This window comes from Urocitellus parryii, chromosome 5, assembly GCF_045843805.1.
Source record: "Urocitellus parryii isolate mUroPar1 chromosome 5, mUroPar1.hap1, whole genome shotgun sequence".
NCBI classification, from domain to species: domain Eukaryota; kingdom Metazoa; phylum Chordata; class Mammalia; order Rodentia; family Sciuridae; genus Urocitellus; species Urocitellus parryii.
Genome location: NC_135535.1, coordinates 106,961,978 through 106,976,296, shown reverse-complemented (window position 1 = coordinate 106,976,296; position 14,319 = coordinate 106,961,978). Strand labels below are relative to the sequence as shown.

The 14,319-nt window shown below is 47.6% G+C and overlaps 1 protein-coding gene across 1 annotated transcript in view; it reads left to right on the top strand.

The window, feature by feature from the left end:
• Clstn3 (calsyntenin 3) overlaps positions 1-8,383 on the top strand; it is a 30,433-nt gene extending 22,050 nt beyond the window's left edge. The window contains exons 15-18 of the mRNA XM_026403276.2: positions 443-588; positions 831-966; positions 7,804-8,006; positions 8,243-8,383. Coding sequence (XP_026259061.1) covers positions 443-588; positions 831-966; positions 7,804-8,006; positions 8,243-8,383 — 626 coding nt within the window. The remainder of the gene's footprint in view (positions 1-442; positions 589-830; positions 967-7,803; positions 8,007-8,242) is intronic.
• Positions 8,384-14,319: the final 5,936 nt, after the last annotated feature.

The window sequence follows — 14,319 nt, the reverse complement described above, 5'->3', positions numbered from 1 at the left end:
AACAGGAGAAAGTAGCTATCAAGCATTTATTAAGCACCTATAAGGTACTAGCACTGTCTTAAGATGCTATTTGGGATATAACATATTATAGGACAGATACAATACCAATTCCCTCCTATTGTCATTCTCTCCCAGGGCCTCATGGAGGCTGTGTGTTCCCCATTTATTTTCTGTTGGCCTCCTCCCTTCTGTTTTTCAGGATGTCCTTATTTTCTCCTTTCCATTCTTATCCAGAAACCACTGAGTTAGCTGAGAAGGGCAAAGCAGAAAACAGCTTTGGTTGCTTTACCCAAGTCCATCCAAGTGGGGTGGAAAGTGGGGGAGAATTTCTTCCCGGTTGAGGGATGGGGAGAACCCCTTCTATGGCTTTGTCAGCTGGTGGGAGTCCCAAGAGAGGGGCCATGTCCCCAGGCCCTGCACTGAGCCTCTTCCTTGTCCCCAGGGGTGGAGAGTATCACTGTGTATGAAGAGATCTTGAGGCAGGCTCATTATCGGCTACGACATGGAGCTGCCCTTTACGCCAGGAAATTCCGTCTCTCCTGCTCAGAAATGAATGGCCGCTACTCCAGCAATGAATTCATCGTGGAGGTACCCAGAAAGTCTCTTTCCTTCCACAGCTACTATCTCCTGGCAAGGAGCCAGGGTGGGATCGACTCAATAGTGGTGAAGGGCCCTGAAGGGCAGGACATGGCAGCATGAGGACTTCTAGACCTGGCAGTGGGTAGAGAAGGAGATGTGGGACAGCAGTTCAGAGATGGAGCTGGGCTCTAAAGGGGTGAGGAGGGGTCTGGGGAGAAGCATGGTGCCCATGGAGCCTTCCCTCTGCCTAGGTCAATGTCCTGCACAGCATGAACCGGGTTGCCCACCCAAGCCATGTGCTCAGCTCACAGCAGTTCCTGCACCGTGGTCACCAGCCTCCTCCTGAGATGGCTGGACACAGCTTGGCCAGCTCCCACCGGAACTCCAGTAAGTAAGGCTAAGTGGGTCCAGGCGAGAGTGGTGGGTGGCAAGTGAGGGTTGGGCACTAGCATCTCTTCCATCCTTGGGAGGAAAGGAGAAGGAAGAACAGTTGATTCTGTTTCCTGTGGTACCTGTTTTAGTTGACAGCTGTGGACTAATCCCTTTATCCCACTGAATCATTAACTCCCTTGTGACAAGGTGTGCCCTGAGTCACTGAAAGGACATTTGTGCCTGGAATCATAAGTCAGTGTGTGGTATAGGTGTCTGTTATTCCTGCTGACCAACCTTCTCCCAAATTAGCTCTGGGCTTAGAGATCCTCTGCAGTGGAGCTGTCAAGCATTTATTAAGTGCCTACAAGGTATTCGCACTGTCCTAAGATGCTATTTGGGATATAAAATATTATAGGACAGATACAATTCCTGTCTTCAAGGAATAAGTTGGTACTTTTACATGTGTCATTATATGCTTTCTGTAAAGAAGTAAGAATATTTCTAGAACAAAATATGGAACGTATCACCTCCAGATGGGATGTTGCCTTTAAAGCAATCTCAGTTCCTGGCCATGAACCTTTCCAGTGGTATAATTTTTACTTTCCAATACAAATTGCTCAGCTGTAGAAAAACTAGAAAATACCAATATACAGAAGAAAAATCTTCCTTACTTTCATCCCAGAGAGAGGAGAACACTGTTAATATGGTGTATAATGTTCTAGTCCTTTTTTCTATGCCTATTTTTCTCTTTTTATAAAATTGAGATTGATCTATTTTGTAATCTGATGTTTATACCGGGATTACAGGTGTGTGCCTCTGCACCTGGCTATACTTAATACCATAAAACAAGTCTTCATTACTGAAAAATGAAAAATGATGCCGACATTGCTGAAAGTAATGTTTGGAATCCCTCTTTAGAATTTTTTTCAAACCTCACTCAGGAGGTGCATTTATTTTTGTCACTTTTGGGGCACACTTTGCTTTTGGCCTGGTTCAGTATCATCTAACTTCATCATCTACTTTTGCCAGAGTTGGCTCTGGAGATCATTCTATTTTTTTAAGTATTAAAATCACTACCAAAGGTCACAGACTTGTCACTTTTGGAAAAATGTCAAAGGATTGTATCACAGGCTCTGAAACCAACTCCCTAGGGAGTTCCATGAATGCCGTCTGGAGGGAAATTCAGGGTCAGTGAACAGTACCATGAAGGTAAGCACTCATCTCAGTATTCGTAATGGTAATACCACAAATAGGGCTCTCACTGTGTTACTGGGTTTACATATATTAACTCATTTAGCCATTACAAACAAAAAACGAAATAGATGCTCTAACTGTTCCCTTTAAATGTAAGGAAACAGAGGCACAAAGAGGTCAGGTACCTTACCCAAGGGCACATTGCTAGAAAAAAGGTGGAGCTAGATTCAAATTCAAGAAGCATGATTCCAGAGCCTGTGCACTAACCATGGCCCTTAACATTCTCCTCAGGCTTCCCAGAATCTCTACCAAAGGCTAGCTACCCTGGTGCTCCCAGGGATTCATTCTGGTTTCCTCTCCTTGTGCAATGGCCACCACCTACACGGTTTCTGTGTCTCTGGTTGTCTCCACAAACAACTGCAGAGTCCTTCCTGTCAGTTCTACTATGATTTGTTACAGCAAAGTAGATAGGAATAGAAGGGAGGAGGGGATATAAGGCATAATCAAGTTGCAAAGGTTCAAAGACAAATTCACATAGTATTTTAGATTTATTAGCAAATGAAACCTGTTTTTTTTTTTTTGTGAGTGTGTGTGTTTAGGATTTTTTTTTTGTTTTTTAAACACTTGGGGATAGCCATATATATCTCCCTGTGACTCCTTACCTCACATAGTATTTTAGATTTATTAGCAAATGAAACTTGTTTTTTTTTTTTTTTTTTTTGTGTGTGTGTGTGTGTGTGTGTGTGTTTAGGATTTTTTTTTTTTTAAACACTTGGGAATAGCCATATATATCTCCCTGTGTCTCCTTAGTTCTTTCTCTAGTTCTTTTCTTGGAATCATCCCACTCAATCTTTTCCCGGTTGCATATTGGATCCTGCTATTACAATTAGGCTCAAGATAGATCTGGGTATGCTTCTGGGCCTAATAAGGTTCTTGATCTTTTTTTTTTTTTTTCCTTTGGTAGGAAGGCCCAGATGAGGGAGTCCTTGTTCTTTTTGTTAGTTGTAGTTGGACACAGTACCTTTATTTTATCTATTTATTTTTATTTGGTGCTGAGGATCGAACCCAGGGCCTTGTATGCATGGTGAGCGTTCTAGCACTGAGCCACAACCCCCCACTATCCCAATCCTTGTTCTTAATGTTACAGAGCTTCCTCCCCAGGGTGTCCAGTTGCCCTGCAGTGACTGGTCCCATAAGCAGCTTTTCTCACCCACCATACCCCAGAGCTGCCAGGGGTGGGACTGATGTTTATAGATGTTAACTCCTTCTCCTCATGACAAAGCTTAGGCTTCCTGTCTTTTGTTTTGAGCCAGTGTCTAGGTCAGCTGAGCTTTCTGCTGGAGATTTGGGGTGCGGAGATACTGGGGATTGAACCTAGAGGCATTTTATCTCTCGGCCACATATCCAGCTCATTTTATTTATTTAATTAATTATTCTATTTTATTTTTTGGTACCAGGGATTGAACCCAGGGGTGCTCGACCACTGAACCACATCACCAGTCCTTTTTTATTTTAGACAGGTTCTCACTAAGTTGCTTGGGGTCTTACTAAATTGCTGAGGCTGGCTTTGAACTTTCAATCCTTCTGCCTCAGCCTTGTGAGTGAGTAGCTGGGATTACAGGTATGCGCCACCACACCTGGCTCCTCTAAGATTTTAAATAGCGTAGCAGCCTGCCTTTCCTTCTTCCCTTATTTCCACCTGAATGGGCACAGGGTTCATAGTTTCCCTGAGGACATTGCCTGGCTCCTCAGGTGACCTTTTCACATGCCTTTTCTGACTCCCCAAGGTGTTCCCTCCCTTTTACCTCCCAAGTCCAAAAGTGTGTTGCAGAACTGTGGTTTCACAATATCAAACTATAAACATGCAGAAGCAGTTAGACATGTGATCTTAAGGCTCATTTCTCTGCAGCTCCTAAGATTGGTGTGTATTGAGATAGTCAGGGAAGGTTTTATGGCATATGTAAAGTTTGCACTTGGACCACAGGAAGAAGAAGGTCTCCGAACTAGAGAAGCATGAGAGAGAATGCAAATTTGAGAATTTGGGAGGGTGATTATGAGGGTTTATGGTTAGGAAGAGCAAGGTTGTCTGAGACAAGATGATGAAGACATTATTTATGTAGTTGTCCCAAACTTTGATGTACATCAGAGTCAACTGGGGAGCTTTAAAAACTTCTGGTGTTTAAGTGGCATCCAACTGATGAGATCAGAGTGTCTAGGACTAAGAGCACCAGGTATCAGTGGATTTAAAGATCCCCACTTGAGTCCAGTGTGCAGCAAAGTCTGGAATTATTCTACTTTGTTTCCTCAAGTATCTGAAAGTTTGCTGAAAGACCCATGAAGAAATAGGATGAAAAAGAAAATGAGCCAGCACAGTGGCATTGGCTATAGTTCTAGCTCCTCAGGCAGCTGAGGCAGAAGGATCACTTGAATCCAGGAGTTCAAGGCCAGCCTGGCAGCAAAGTAAGACCATATTTCAAAAAACAAATAATACCAACTAACCAAACCAACCAACCAACCAACAAACAACAACAACACAACGGGTGTGGTGACATTCCTGTAATACCAGCTCCTAGGGAGGTAGAGGCAGGAGGATTTCAACTAACCTAGGCAACTTAGTGAGACCCTGTATAAAAATAAAATAAAAAGGGTTTGGGCTGTAGCTCAGTGGTATAGCATTTGCCTAATATATATGAGGTCCTAGGTTTGATTCCCAGTACTGCAAAACAAAAACAAACAAAAACAATATGTAATAAAAAGGATACGAATTAGGCAATAAACAGGAAAGGATAATGATGAAAGAAGAATAAGATGAAATAAGAATAAAGTCAGTTCATAAAATACATACTATGAGAAACAGCACAATTGTAAGGGTAGGGCAGAATTTTGATTCTGAACTTCCTTGGGGCTAAAGCAAAAGGAAACTTGAGGAGTTTTGGAAGTCATAGAACAGGGACCAATTGGTATTGCAAGAGAAATCCTGGGATTGAGATCAGAAGAATTCTTTACTGAGGCTTTTTCTTCATAGAAGGTACCATGTGGGGCTGTGGACAGGGCTTTCAACAGTGCCATTCTGATGACATGGGCCGTTTGCTAAAATACCCCTTAAGGTCAGCCACAGAGGCCATTCAAGGGCAGAATCTTCTAGGATCTAATGCAGCAAGAAAGGTTGGTTGGACTTCTTAAATGCTAATTTTTATCTGTAGCTAAAAATCCTCCCATCTTCCTGGTCTCCTGGTTTATCCTAACCTAATTAATCAGACTTGTCTGCCTACAGAGAAAAGTATCTACATTTTCTTTCTGGTGGTCATTTCTTACTTCTAGTAATTAACTTGTCATTTCCTTTACTAGGCCAGGAGCTCAGAGGGATAAATTTTATCTATCAATCTATTTATCTATTTATTTTTATTTTTTGGTACTGGGGATTGAACCCAGGGGCATTTAACCAGTGAGCCACATCCCCAGCCCTTTTTATTTTTTATTTAGAGACAGGATCTTACTATGTTGCTTAGGTTTTCACTAAATTGCTGAAGCTGGCTTTGAATTTGTGATATTCCTGCCTCAGCCTCCTGAGCCTCTGGGATTACAGGACAAAAGCTTTTGATTAAGGTGCTCACCAGAAACTGTGGCTTGTTCTTGTTGTGGCCATAGTGCTAGTTGACCTGCTGTGGCCCCACTTTGAGGATAGGGTTGCCATTCCTTCTAGAGCCTGGGCTCAGCCACAGTGGGCATCTGCTGGTGGGGTCACCTGCCAATAGGTCTTTTTCTTTGACTTGGAGACCTTCGAGGGACTATTTGGGGCAGCTCTTTCCCCTTTCCCCTCCTCCTGATCCCTGCCAGGTGGAATGCTGATCCAGCCAGGCTGATCTTTGCCTTGGAGCCAGCACCTACTAGCTCTGCCCCTGCAGAGCCAGCTGTATTTTGCAAGTGGCCCCAAGTAGGCTATGGGTCGGGTCAGGATGGGGATCAACTTGGTAGAGAGCCATCAGGGTTGCCTCAGGGAGGTCTGTGGGTGGCAGGCCTGCCTAGGCAGTGTGTTTCCACTCACCTGGTTGGCCCTAAAGCAGGTGGCAGCAGGAGAGTTTGACTGCTGGTGAGGAGGGGTCTGCAGCAGGATGTGGTAGTGGTGGGGGGCTCTGGTGCCACATGCTTTTCTATGCTCTGTTCCTTCTCTTGACATGTTATGTGGGTAAATTTGAAACTATGCTGGAATATAATTGTGTATGTGTGAGCCCATGCACCTCTAGGGGCTTGCTTATGTGACTGCTAATTGTGTGTGTGTGTGTGTGTGTGTGTGTGTGTGTGTGTGTGTGTGAGACACACATGGACTAAGCCCAGGGTTGAGCTGCCGTGCAGCTGTGGGAATCCATGTGGCGTGTGGTGACCCAGATGCCCGCAAGGGTCTTGGGCCTGGTATTGCATCTGTGGGGTCTCTACCTCCACTTGCTGTCCCTGGGACTGTGGGCTCTCCCTCTTTTCTTCCTCATGCTTCTCCAAGTGCTGTGTGTGTGTGTGCAGAAAGGAGGCAGAGTTGTGTACAGGGCTGTTTGCTCCGCAGTCCTTCTGGTCCAAGTCTGTACTGTTTATATCTTTCTTCAGGGTCTTGCTTGGTCTGCTCAGCTGGCAGGGAGCTGGGTGACACTGCACATATGGCTCTTGTATGCCTTGCTGGAGACTCTGAGACACATTCCATTAATCCCGCTGTGTGACCAGTCTGCCAGGTGGCTGGTGAGGGCGAGTGTGCAGGCCTGCAGAAGCCTGGCTCAGTTGAGGGGCATGGCAACCCTTGTCCTGCTGTGTGCCCACACACTCTTCATGGGCATGTACCTATGCATGCACATCTTCTTTGCTACCTTCAGCTCAAGGGTCCACGTGAAAGTGCTTGCGCCCTTCTGTTTCTCACTGCCTGTTAGGCTCCGTGTCCCTCTGGACCTGGGCATTAAAGTGAGGCTGCAGGGCCAGAGGCATGGGAGGGCCAAGGAGGAGGCAGTGAAGCCTCAGGGGGAGATGGTTGGGGAGAAGAAGAAGCCCCATACCTCCAGGAGCCTCCAGCCCTCAAGAAGACGGGAGCTGTCACCTGGCAGAAGTGAGCCCAGTCCAGGTGGGTAAGAGAAGGGGCCACTCCTTGTCCCTGGGACCTGTCCCCAGTCTTGGGGCCTAAACCTCCTTTCAAGCAGCTAGGCTAAGCTTCCCCTCTGCCCATCAAGCTCCTGTAGTGCTCCTCTCTGTCCCCTCTGGGTACTAGGCCATCCCTTTCTAGATTGAGTGATCTCTGTGTAAGGCACAGGCAGAAAGACCAGGCAGATTCCAGTCCTTGTCCCCTGTCTGTGCTGATGGTAGGGTTGTTCATGGCAGTTCAGGATCAGGAGCCTTCTTTTCCCCTGCCCTTGCCTCCCTTTTCCCACCAGTCCACTGTCCATGGCTCCCTTTGGCTCTTGCAGTAGCCATTCAGCTTCCTGCCCTCTCCTGTTTCTTGCCCTATCTAGTGGGCTCTGTTTCTCTTCCAGTTTCTCAGTTTCTTCTTCTGGGCCACCATGGATGCTGTCTTGTCCTAACTCAGGAACTTCCTCTGCTGGGAAGCCTCTTCCCCCAGACCTCCCCCCACTCCTCCCTCATGTGTCAGTTCTGCTGACCTCCCCACTCTCCCTACTCTCCCCACAGTGGTCCCCAGTGCCGCGACCCTCATCATTGTGGTGTGTGTGGGCTTCCTGGTGCTCATGGTCATCCTGGGCCTCGTGCGTATCCACTCCCTTCACCGCCGCGTCTCAGGGACTGGCGGGCCCCCAGGGGCCTCCAGTGACCCCAAGGACCCGGACCTCTTCTGGGATGACTCTGCTCTCACCATTATTGTGAATCCTATGGAGGTGAGTGGCTCTGAGGAACGAGGGCAGTCTAGGGAGTCAAGACACTCCTGGAACATGCCCAGTAAAGACCCCTGGGTCCCATGTGAAAGCTCTTGGCAGAGCTATAATGAGCAGGGAGGAAGAAAGTTCTGACTGGGATGAGGTGGGGAGGGGGTAAAGGGACTGAGGGAGGCGTGGCTCCTAAAGGAGAGACTCTGGGGTGTGATCCTTGTCCTCTGTGTTCCCACCCTCTCCAGTCCTATCAGAGTCGGCAGGCCTGTGTGGCAGGGGCTGCTGGTGGCCAGCAGGAAGATGAGGACAGCAGTGACTCAGAGGCAGCTGACTCCCCTAGCAGTGATGAGAGACGCATCATCGAGAGCCCACCACACCGCTACTAAGGCCTACATCCCGGACCAGAGAAAGAAAGAATTCTGCCCTGGTGGAACAGAGACGCCCAGGAAAGAAAGGAAGAAGGACATTCTGAGAGAAGAGAGACCAAGAGGGAGAGAGCTCTCTCTAAAAGAGCTGTCCTTTAGTCTCAAAACCCCAGTGGACCCCACTGGAGTCACCCCGACCCTTTCTCCTCCCTCCTGCTCCTCCTGCCTCTGGGCGGTCACTCCCTGTGGCATCTGGGCTGGATGACTCTGCCTGTCCTTTCTGCCTCCTGTGGCAGCTGCCCTTAGTTCACCATGTCTTTGTCTCTCCCAAACAGTCATGCACTGAGCTGGGGAGAGGGTGGCATTAGCCATGGCTGGGACAGGGCGGGATTGAGGGAGATCCTCTACTCTGTCCTTCTCTACTCGATCCTGTCCAAGGGATGCCCTCCTCCCCTGGGCTCTGTGGGGGAGGAAGGCCAGGCCTTCTCTGGCTCTCTTCTGATCCCCTCTTCTATTTCCATTTCACTCTGGGGATCCCTGCTCCTCCACCTCTCCTGATTTCCTTCCTTCATTGTCCTCTTTCCTCCTGCCTTTGCAGTCCTGAGGTCCTGCAGCTCCTGCCCCTTCCTTCATGACCTGCTTGTGGCTAGGTTGTGGGGATGGGAGAGAGAGTGAGGGCCCCGGGTGTATTATATATAATGTATATTTTTTCAATGTTGTCGTGAGCGCAGCCCCTGTGTTCCTGTGTGCAGCTCACAGCCTTGTGTGTGTGTGTGGCATCGTCATGTCCTGGGGTGAGGGTAGGGGATGGGTGTGGTGAGGGAGGGGACACACCCTAGGGTTTTAAAATAAAATAAGAAAAAAGCTCCAGGAGCTGCCTTCTACCTGCCTGATGCTGTGTGGGCCTGGGTAGCAGGCTTTTGGTCCTTCAGGGCCATTCAGGTCTCTGAGCAAGGCTGAGTGAGGGGGCAGAACTGATTATCTCTAATACCCTGACAGATAAATCCCCAGGGTTCCAGGCTAGTGGGAAGGTAAGATGGGGGCAGGTGGCTTTCACTGTCTCTTTCCCTTAGCATCCCCATAAAAGAACAGACAACTCAAGGAATGCCACGGGCACCTTGAAAGATACTGAGTGCTTTGTAGGGGACACTGTCAGCCCCTCCTCATCACTTGGAACATCCTGCCTGACCACATGGGCTCCAAGCCCTGGAGTTCAAGGGAGAAGGCAGGCAACCTTGCTGTTTGGAACTCAAAGGGATCTGCAGCTCTCTTTGCTGACCAGTTTGTGACCCTCAACCCAGGGAACTTCTGCTTTGCCTATGTTTACATGGCTCTCCTGACATGGCTGCTGAGTGGCCTCTCCTCATACTGACCTGGCAGCCCAGCCTGAGGTCAGGCAGATTCTGGTCCTTCCTCAGCCTTTTGGGACACTGGTTTTCTGGTCCAGGTGGTAAAGGAACAAACCAGAGGGATTTATCTAGAAGAATGAGCCACTGGTGGGAGCATCACTCCTGTGCTCTCCTTGTCCTGGGAAATACCAGGGGCCCCAAGCCTTGGTTCCTTTCTATAGATAGAAGGGAGCGAGAGTACCATTAAGATTTCTCCTAGTTTTCTGTAATATAGTGGGGTGGAGGTGGCGCTCTCTGGTCTTATTCTCACTTCCACCAGGTGACTGTGTCCCAACCCATGGCTTCAATTACCAGCTAGTAATGCTGTCACATTTTTATCTCCCCCTCCGGCCTCTTTCCTAACTGCTGTTTCCACCTACCTATGGTCCCTCCACCTGGGCATCCTGTGCCTTGAACTCACCTTTATATTCACCTAGTTACCTAAGCTAGAAACCTGGGGGGCAGTCTAGATTCCTCCCTTTCCTTCAACCCTATGTCCAAATGGTGACTCACCAGTCATTGCTACATCTTAAAATCTCTCCAATATGACTTTTCCTCTTCCTCTGCTGTTGCCTTGACTCATGCCCTCTTCTTCATTTTTTGCCTAGTCTATTCCAAGAGCCTCCTACGTGTCCTGGCCCCGTGTCTTACTCCATTCCATCCCATCTTTAATTCTGGGGCTTGTGACTCTCTGATTATGCCACTCCTGCTTGGAACCTTCCAAAAATACCTTCCTGTCACTGCTTGGGTCAAGCCCCTTGGCAGGACCCTTAGCCCAGGTGGATCAGGTCCTGCTTCCCTGATCTCTTTGCTGTCACCATCCCTTCCTGCCTTGCATGCCCTTTCACCATCGCCCAGCAATCTTATCACTGAAGACCCAGTTCAAATGTCACATCTTCCAGAAAGTTGTTCACATCTCCATGACAGCACTCTCCATGAAGCTGCAGTACATGTTTATGACAGATTCTCTGTATCCTCAGAAACTCACATGGGGCCTGACACACAGTAGGGGCTCAGGAAATGATGAATGAGGCTGTGCCTGGTTCTCAGACTAAGAGAATATTTACCAGTAGGCAGAGAGAGAGAGAGAGAGAGAGAGAGAGAGAGAGAGAGAGAGAGTTGCATAGGTGATATGCTGGCCAGCGGAGTTAGGGGACAGAGGGTGACCAAGGAGATACCCTACAGCAGCCTCTCCCATAGTGGTCTGCCTTCACATCAAGCTATTCTGTCCGTGCCTGCAAGTAACACCATGTGAGAAGCAGCTTTACCTGTTCACCCTGGAATCCCTCTGGAGCTCCAGGTAGAGGTCAGAAGCTCGAGACAACAGAGAACTCTAGTTCTCAAAGGCATATGAATTACAGGTTTTAGTTTGTGGCCTTGAATTGCAGTGTGTTCAACCCCCTTTCCACTCTCTTCTCATTCTCCTAATTATTCACCCTGGCATAGGAGGCCACAGTTTCCCACTGCAGAGAAGTGAAACCAGGTGGGATCTATTATTTCCGTTGGTACTTGGAGTACCCTACACCATAGCTAAGACTTGTAACTTGGAGTTTTTATTCACCTCCAGTTCAAGCTTCAGGGGCAGAAAGGCTGCAGGTGAGAGGGCAAGCTGGCTCTTGATGTGCGCATACCTGCAAACTGCCACATGGCAGCATATAGTGGCATATCATAGCATCTGTCCAGCCTCAGCCCAGTTCTTGGCCCTCCTAGATCATCTGTCCCTGGGACTGATGATTTTTTTTTTAATGTAACCATTCTACATTAGTTTCCTTGGAAACAGCCTTCAGAATCAGAATCATTGGCCACTGATTATTTCTTGTAGATGTAACCTCCCCTATTTCTCTTCTTTATCCTTAGCATCGGATACACAGGGCCCAGTCCACTCTCTCCCTCTATGACAGATGGGCAGGTCACGCGGGGTGTGTATGTCAGTGGGGTCCTGGAAGCCTTCGAAGACCTTGAACTCTTTATACCAACACATGCCCTGGACTGTTCTCAATTCTCTGTCTTCCCTCTCTCAATTTGTCTCTCTCATGCGCGCATGTGCACACAAACACACACATTCAGGAATAGGATCAAGTATGAGGCAAGATGCTAATTCCAATGATGCAGGCAAAGAGCAGCAGGCAGGAGTCCAAATTGGTTTTTATTTATTTATTTATTTATTTTTTGAGATCTGTTGGAAAGATGTTCCCTAACCTCCCTCACAGAAGCTGGCAAAGCCTTAGGATGTCAAACTTGGCAGGGTTTCCAATTCACCTATTTCCAATTTAATTAGAAACAGCATACGCATTTCCCTTGGCTCCACTCAAAATTTTCCTCCTGAGATGGGGGGTTGTTTTCCTCTCAAGTCCACTCTTTGCAGTGAAAATTAATTAGCTTCTCAAAAGGTGCATTAAAAAGAGCTATGCCTTTGGGGAAAAAGCCATTCTGTAAAAGCAGATATGTTAGCTACCAGCTCAGGAACAATGTGTGTCCTTCCTGTTACCCAACCAGAGATGGGAAAACTCACCTTTGTGCCATTGGGGTAAATGGGCGCAAACATGTGCAAAGGTGTGGGTCTGCCCTCTTTGAGATTTCACCCTATAGCCTTTGGGCTGATGCACTGATCAGCAATACTTATAAGATCACCCATCAACCCCCACCTTGGGAGTTCTACAGGTCTGCTCCCAATCTTCTAGGAGCCATGGAAGATCTCATTTCCTTCAAATTTTACCTCCATGTCAGGGCTTCACTGAAGCAGATCCAATAGGATCCCTAAAGCTAACATAACTCAGTGCTTCTCTGGACTGTTTGATCCACTGGATCCTTGAGACCCTGAAATATTTCCTGAGGATGTCCATAAGCATGACATGGAGATGAGCTGATTGATGACCATTAGATTCCTCTGTGCCCTGTGGGTACTGCTTTCCTCAATGCCACCTCCCAGGGAACCCTTTCCTCACTCAGGGTCCTGTGGAGTGCCTGCTCCTTCATGCTGCCTCCCTGGTGAGCCCTTGGCAGGCTGCTGTCGGAGAGAGGAGGAGCTGCCATGTTTACCTGCATGAGGCTGAAGTACTGGCTCTCCTGTGGCACCATGCTGCTGAGAGCTTAAAATACCAACGTCCTACAGGAAAAGGACAGATGAGGGTCTAAATTTAGTGACAGTTGGTAGGAGGGGGTGGGGGATGGAGCCTCTGGGATGTGGTTGAGCTAGCTTTGTTGGGAAAGGAATAGGAACCCTGTATATCCTGAATGGGGATTCTAGTCCACAAGGATAAGGGAACCTCTGTCCCCAGTATTCAGTCTCAAGACCTGACCCCAATTTTTGCAATACCTCCTCCACCTTCCCATCAGTTGGGCATTTTTCCCATAAATCCTTGTGTAACACTTTCTTCATGTTCACAGTGTGGCTGGTACTGGGGGGCTGTTAATAGGTACAAAACACCTTTGAAAAGATCCCTGATTTGTAGTGTTATGTTACTAAAAGGAGAGTTTTTGTCCACCCCCCCCCCCACCCTTCCACAATACTACAGAGAAGAAAAATAAGTCCAGTGAAGAGAGGGAAGCACAATTTACAGATGGTGGGATGGTTTTCTTGTGATGGAGGTTGTTTTCCTCTCAAGTCCACTCTCTTCAGTGAAAATTAATTAGCTTCTCAAATGGTGCATTATGAAGAGCTATGACACTGGGAAAAAAGCCATGCTGTAAAGGCAGATATGTGAACTACTAATTCAGGAACAGAGTGTGTCCTTCTTCCTGTTACCAAATCAGAGACGCCACTGGGAAGGTGGACAAAAACACAGTGGGTGGCTGGGTGCAATGGCGCACGCCTGTAATCCCATTGGCTCAAGAGGCTGAGGCAGGAAGGAGGATCAGGAGTTCAAAGCCAGACTCAGCAAGGGAAAGGTGCTAAGCAACTCTGTGAGTCCCTGTCTCTGAATAAAATACAAAATAGGGCTGGGAATGTGGCTCAGGGGTTGAGTGCCCCTGAGTTCAATCCCTGGCACCCCCCCCCCAAAAAAAAACAAAAACAAAAACAAAAACACAGTGGGCAAAGCCCCAGAGTATCAGGCCCAACCCAGCCTTGTGATGCTCATGCAACCTGTCTCCTTAAAGTTGAACAGTCCCACACAGACCTCTGGGCTAATGACCTTTTACTTCAGGAACCTACCCTATATACTATCTTACTGCTCCCAGGAAAGCCCACAGCACCTAGGTGGTGGGGAGGAGGTTCAAGACTAAAGCGGTCATTATATAAAATGACACCCATGTCCATATCCCAGCAACTTTTGTTGTCTTGGCCTTAAACTTCTCTAAGCTTCAGTTCTTCACCTAAAAGAAGTGTCTTGATCTATTTTCTGCTGCTATGACAGAATATCTATCACTGGGTAATTTAAAATCAACAGAAATTTGTTTTACGGTTTTGGACCTAGAAAGTCCAAGAGTATGGTGCCGGCATTATGTGGGGTCTTTCTGCTGTGTCCCATCCCATGGCAGAAGGCAGAAGGGCAAGACATGGTGAGATGAGAGGGAAGGGGGTCCGAACTCATTCCTTTTCTTGAGAACATACTGCCATGATAACTAACC